We start from the raw sequence: 6,148 nt of genomic DNA, 5'->3' as shown, positions 1-6,148 counted from the left end.
GAGATGTTTTCCCACCGCCCTGAGTCACAGAGCCAAGCTCTTGAGAGAGGACAGTAAGGCCAACATATCTATTGCATATCGGGTCCGACCGGCTCCCTGCTTACTGCATGGGCTTGCTCTTTTGAGATGCTCTCCCCATGCATGGTACAGGGAGCCTATTTGCCTAGCTCAGCACCTAAATTGTAGTGGCCTAATTCTCTCTCTCCCAAAAGCACTAATGACAGGATCCCAAACCCGTCCAATCCATTGGGTGTTCTTCCGTCGGCAGTAGCAATCTCCAGATCTGGCCTTGATAGGATGCTTCCCCTCTTCCTCTAGCTGTTGTAACGCAGTGGATATCATCCAGGAGGTAAACTCATAGTCCTGCTGAGCTCACAGGCAGTAACTTAACCTGTATATTTAAAGCTTGCAATTAAAAAATTTTTGTTTGCAAAAATCTAGTCGGTCTAATAAAAGATATCGCCTCTACCACGAGGCCTGATTGCTTTTTCCTCTAGACCAATATGGTGACAACCTGCATAAATAACACATGGAAGATATCGAATTTTAGCCGATTTTTAAAAATGAAGTCTTCGTAATTTTACAAGCAACTTTGAGCACCCGACACCTGAGATCCTGCTCCTGCCTTTGTTTGAAGTAATTTGCATCTTCACAACACAGACACCTCACCAGAGAAGAAATTCCTGCCCAGAGGAGCATCCCACCTATTTACTCCTTTGTGAAATATGAACCACCATCACCAGAAGGAAATACGAAGACATCCTGCTCACCAACAAACAACTTGGAGGTAAACAGACTATTCCAACTTTTCTCTGAGCTGAATCTGCATATCAAATGAACTTTTCCAAACAGGAGATGTTACCGCCTTCAACTCTCCCATGAACTACGAACTTTCATTTCTACCCAGGAGAACTGTTACAATCTTTTCTCTGATGCCTGATGAAGGGTGTCAGTGCCTGAACGCTTGCAATTAAAGCACTTTTTTTGTTTTGCAAAAATCTAGTCGGTCTAATAAAAGATGTCACCTCTACCACGAGTCCATGTAAAGATCAAGCATTCGAGGCCCGTCATCAACAAAGGAGGAATGTGAAGTCAATAGCAAACCGCTGGGAGTTTGTAGAAGGAGGGCTTCTGAGGACACGGTCTTCTTCAGCCTGCGGACGCCTAATTGCGGTAGGTGCCGGCAAATGGACGGCACTGGGACGCGCCGAAGGAGCCTTTGAACGGCTCTCAGAGCATCTGAACACTTGTAAAGTGCTGTCCTTACGCTAATCAGCATTTAGCTCCTGGCAGCAGAGTGTGTTCGAGCAAACCGGTGTTCGTTCCCAAACCGTTGTTCTGCGTCACGAGGAGCCACTGGATAATATATGCCACAGCCTGGGGGCTTGTTTCTAGAGAAGTTTAAAAGGTCCAATCCACCCACCAGGGAAATAAAACAGAGCTACAAACAAGCTCCTACACGAGCCCCATGCAACGATAATGTGGGAACCCAGAGCTTCGCGTTTCCCCTTGCTAATCTCAGAAATTGGAGGCCTGTGCTTGATGGTGTTCCAGGTAACCAGCCCTTGTCTTGAGCGCAGACTTGATTTTTATGGTTCTGTCGGGAAGGGGACTTCTTTGATAAGCAGAGTCCTTTAAAATGCTTATCTTTTTTAGAAGCTCGCCAAGCTGTTGGGATTTTATATGTTTAGCTCTGCCTAATACATGAGTAATGATTCTTCTTGTACGCTAGCCTATATTGCTGTTGAGGTTTGCTGAAAGGTTTTCTCTGGCTGAACTGGGTAGATAGACAGATAGATATTGATACTGATATATCGATAGACATTGATACAGTGGACATTGGTACAGACAGATAGATAGATAGATATTGATATATCAGTAGACATTGATACAGATGGACATTGATATAGATAGATAGATATTGGTATAGATAGATATTGGTATTGATATAGATATTGATATAGATGGACATTAATATAGATAGATATTGATATAGATAGACATTGATACAGATATTGATATATAGTGATATAGTTAGATATTAATATAGACAGGTATTGATATTGATACAGATAGATAGATAGATAGTTTTTACACAGACATTACTAACTAGCTAGCTAGGTAATTCATTTAGAAGGCACCAATCACCATGTTATCCAGGCAATGACTGGCATCACTAGAGTATTGCTAACAAAGCGTGATAGCAGTAAATACCTAAGGAATGTGAAATATAGGCTAATGGCCTCCATTCACCCATTAAAAAAAAATACTCAGAGCCACATTTAATCCTGGCAATAAACTGTCTGTTGCTTGACCTGCTATCCTAGCAATCAGCAGAAGTGAGGAAAAGAATGAAAATATTCTGCACCCACGTGTATGTGAGACATAGCAAACGAGTGCTATTTACACAAGGATAAGTCTGGAAAAAGTTCATTGTGAAGTCTCGACCTCTCCCTCTGTTCCAAGCTTCTTTTTAAACCATCTGTGAAATTTCATAGATAATGCTTTATCCGTGGGATTCATTCTACCTAAGGGCTTGTGTGAACGCTGGAGATGGAGCCTACCCCTATTGAAATAAATGACAAAGCAATCAGGATTGGGCCCAGGATAGAGATTTTCAGGACGATTTTTTGCTGCTTAAAGTGCTGCTAGCATTGTACAACAAAGCCCTTAAAAATGAACCCTGTTAATTAGAAATACAACACGGGGTCTGTCCACACAAACATTTGTTTCTTATACAAAAGGGATTTTAATTTGCCTTGGAGGAGGACAGAAATCTATAGGTATGTCAGATGCATACAAAATGAACTCTAAAGTGCATTAATTATCTGCAAATTGTAAGATAATAGTTTTATCTGAGAAACACATTTCTTCCACGTTTTATTTGCCCTCTGCCATTACGTTATTGCATTTCTCTATCAGGTTTAATGTTTTCTGTAGCGGACGGAGCTGGGGAAGCGTCAAAACATTTCCATTGAGATTCACTTGAGAGTTTAAATGGATGTGATTCAGTTTGCGCTCATGAGATGCTTTGCTCATTTTCCACAATTAAGCTTGGAAATGGAGATAGCAGGCGAAATGTGTACTGGAACAATTTTTTTTTTAAAGCAAATAATGGAAAATATTCTATAAACACGTTCCAGATTCATCACTGCAAATATTCATGCTGGCATCTGACTCGAAGAGTTAAATGCTGCTGGGGTCATGCAAAAAACTTTGTGTGCCATCTCCAGGTGTAGCAAAAACACCTCAAATTATGAATAGCAAACAGTCACAATTAGCGGCTTGTTCGGTGGGCTGCAGACCAAGAATTATTCCCAGAAATTATTCAGCAACCATTTATTTAATAACAAAATAATTCCACTCTCCTAAACACGTCCATTAGACTCATTTGTATCTGGGATTTCAACCTATCACTCGTTCCCGAGCCTCTTCACAGTAATTCCTACTCCAGATATTCACTGGAAACCAAAGGACCTGATAAAACACCCTGGGAAATTCTCCACTGACTTGTATCAGGTTGGATTGAGCCATAACAGAATAAAATCATGGGCTCTGTCCTACATCCTCTATGGGTACGATTAGTGTTCAGTCAAGGACATGATTTCAGCGGGACAGCCTACAGTCCCAGGATCGGAACCTCTCCGTGTTCATACATGCCTCTCCCTTCAAATAGAAAAAAAGCTTATATTGCTATGATGCTTGCCCTGATTGGGACCGTGTGCGTGTGTGTTTCAGCTGGCGGACTCCGACCCTAAATGTGAACTCGATGAAACGTAAGTAGCTTCTCTCTTCCACGCTTTAGGGGTGTAGGTTGTACCGTGTTGGTCCAAGGACATGGGCAGACAAGGTTCTTTGGGTAAATCCGATATCTTTCATTAGACCAAGCAAATAGTTGGAAAAATAATTCTTTGCAAGGGTGCGCGCCCGAAAGTTTGCAAAGAACTATTTTGCCAACTATTTAGTTGGTCTAATAAAAAGATATCACATCTACCCAAAGAACCGTGTCTGCCCACTAGCTGCTCTCCACCGTCTTCCCGAGTCATGCACTAGGAAGCCCTAGCTGCTTTAACTAAGAGAAACATGGGTATGAATGCAAAGAGGGTAGTAAGGGGTAGCAAAGGCTCTTTGGTTTTTCCATGCCATAGATATTAATGCAAAGAGGGTGGTAAGGAGTAGCAAAGGCTCTTTGAATTTCTCTTTAACAGGAGACAGAGGGAAGCACAGAGAAGGTCTGCTGTCAGGTTCATTTATCATTTTTCTGTTTTACACATGTTGCAAGAATAACTTTGAGTTTCACAGAGTGGGCAATGGTCGTGGTGTATGCATAAGATGCCTAGTTAGATGCCTGATGGACCTGTTTGTGGCTGACGAGGCCCATTTGAGAACGGCACGGCTTGGAACAAGTGTCACAGATCCAGGTGGGGTCTGAGTTGGAGTCCAAGTTTCTTGCACACCACTTTCTTCTCTCTCGCTTTGCTTCCATCCTCTGGTTCAAAGCCACGTCGTGCCGACCTGCACCCAGTGCCAGATGTTCCCTCCAGAACGGACAGGATTCTGTGCCCTCCTCCCAGCTTTCTACATTTCATAGTTTCATAGTTTCTAGGGTTGGAAGGGACCTGAATAGATCATCTGGTCCGACCCCCTGCCATGGCAGGAAAGATTACTGGGGTTAAACATTGATGTTGAACAACTTCCTATCATAAAATCATAGAATCAAAGGACCGGCAGGGACCTGTAAGATCACCAAGTCCTGTCCCTGCCATGGGCAGGAGGTCTTTGGGCTCAAACGAGCTCAACAAGGCGCTTGTCCAGCCTCTTCTTGAATGCTGCCAGGGATGGTGACTGCGCCATCTCTGATGGGAGCATGTTCCAGATTTGAGTTACCCATATGGAAAAGAAGTTTTTCCTTACGTCCAGCCGAAACTTTTCCTCAGCTAACTTGTGCCCATTGGACCTCGTCCTTCCACGGGGTGCTTTTATGAAAAGTTGCATGTATCTTCACCTGTTTGGGACTGAATTTTGTGGGGTCCTAGATCCCGGTGTTCTCCCTTGACATATTTGTAGGCGGCTATCGAGTCGCCCCTCTGCCTTCCCTCCTCACAGGGCCTGCCCCCGAGGCCCTTGATCATGCGGGTGGCCCTTCTCTGCACCATGTTGAACTTGTCCACATCCTTCTTGAAGTGTACTCCACAGTACTCCAGCTCTGGCCTCACCAATGCCAAATAAAGGGCAAAGAGCACCTCCCTGGATCTATTGGCGACGCATCAGCTGATGCACGCCAGAGTCCTATTTGCTCTGTTGGCGACTTCATCCCACTTTTGGCTCATATTCATCCTCTGGTCAGTTGTCACCCCCAGGTCCCTTTTGGATGCAGTGCCAGGCAAGGGACCACCACCCATCGTGTAGATATGGTGAGGGTTTTTCCTACACAGATGTAGGACCCAGCACTCATCCCCGTTGAATCTCATCTGATTGCATTCGGCCCAAAGGACCTGTCAAGGTCATCCTGGATCTTTGTCCTGTCCGCAGACGTGCCTGCTTGTCCCCACAACTTGGTGTCATCTGAAGACTTAATCATTGTGCTTTTCATTCCCTCATCCAGGTCATTGATAAAGATGTTAAGGAGCATGGGCCCTGAGGGACACCACTGGAGACGGCCCTCCAGGATAAGGCCACCCCATCAGTTATGACTCGCTGGGATCGGCTGTTGAGCCAGTTGCCCACCCACCTCACTGTAGCCTGGTCTAGGCCAGTCATCTCCAACTTAACTGAGATGATTTCATGGGAAACAGTATCAAAGGCCTCGCTGAAATCTAGGTAGATGACGTCCACCTCCTGTCCCATGTCCAGCTGGTGAGTTACCTGGTCATAAAAGGACACCAGGTTTGTTAGGCATGACCTCCCCGCGACAAAGCCATGCTGGATATTTCTCAGCACCCCACCAGCTGCGAGCTTGTGGTGGATGGCTTCCTTGACAATTTTTTCGAAGATTTTTCCCAGGACCGAAGTCAGACTGACCAGTCTATAATTAGCAGGGTCACCCCTCTATCCTTTCTTAAAGATGGGTACCAGGTTCACCTTCTTCCAGTTGTTCAGGACCACTCCATTTTCTTGGGCAGGGGCCGGGACTTCCCCACCATGATGC

At 44.7% G+C, this 6,148-nt stretch overlaps 1 protein-coding gene across 1 annotated transcript in view; it reads left to right on the top strand.

The window, feature by feature from the left end:
• Positions 1–1,037: 1,037 nt before the first annotated feature.
• The window catches only part of TMEM207 (transmembrane protein 207), an 8,686-nt gene continuing 3,575 nt past the window's right edge, over positions 1,038–6,148 (top strand). Inside the window, exons 1-2 of the mRNA XM_019503479.1 lie at positions 1,038–1,554; positions 3,739–3,776. Of these exons, the coding sequence (XP_019359024.1) occupies positions 1,480–1,554; positions 3,739–3,776 (113 nt within the window). The 5' untranslated portion in view covers positions 1,038–1,479. The remainder of the gene's footprint in view (positions 1,555–3,738; positions 3,777–6,148) is intronic.

Source organism: Gavialis gangeticus, unplaced genomic scaffold (genome assembly GCF_001723915.1).
Source record: "Gavialis gangeticus isolate Ggan-Ray unplaced genomic scaffold, GavGan_comp1, whole genome shotgun sequence".
NCBI classification, from domain to species: domain Eukaryota; kingdom Metazoa; phylum Chordata; order Crocodylia; family Gavialidae; genus Gavialis; species Gavialis gangeticus.
Note: the sequence above shows the minus strand (reverse complement) of the source record. Positions and strands in the feature narration are given on the sequence as shown.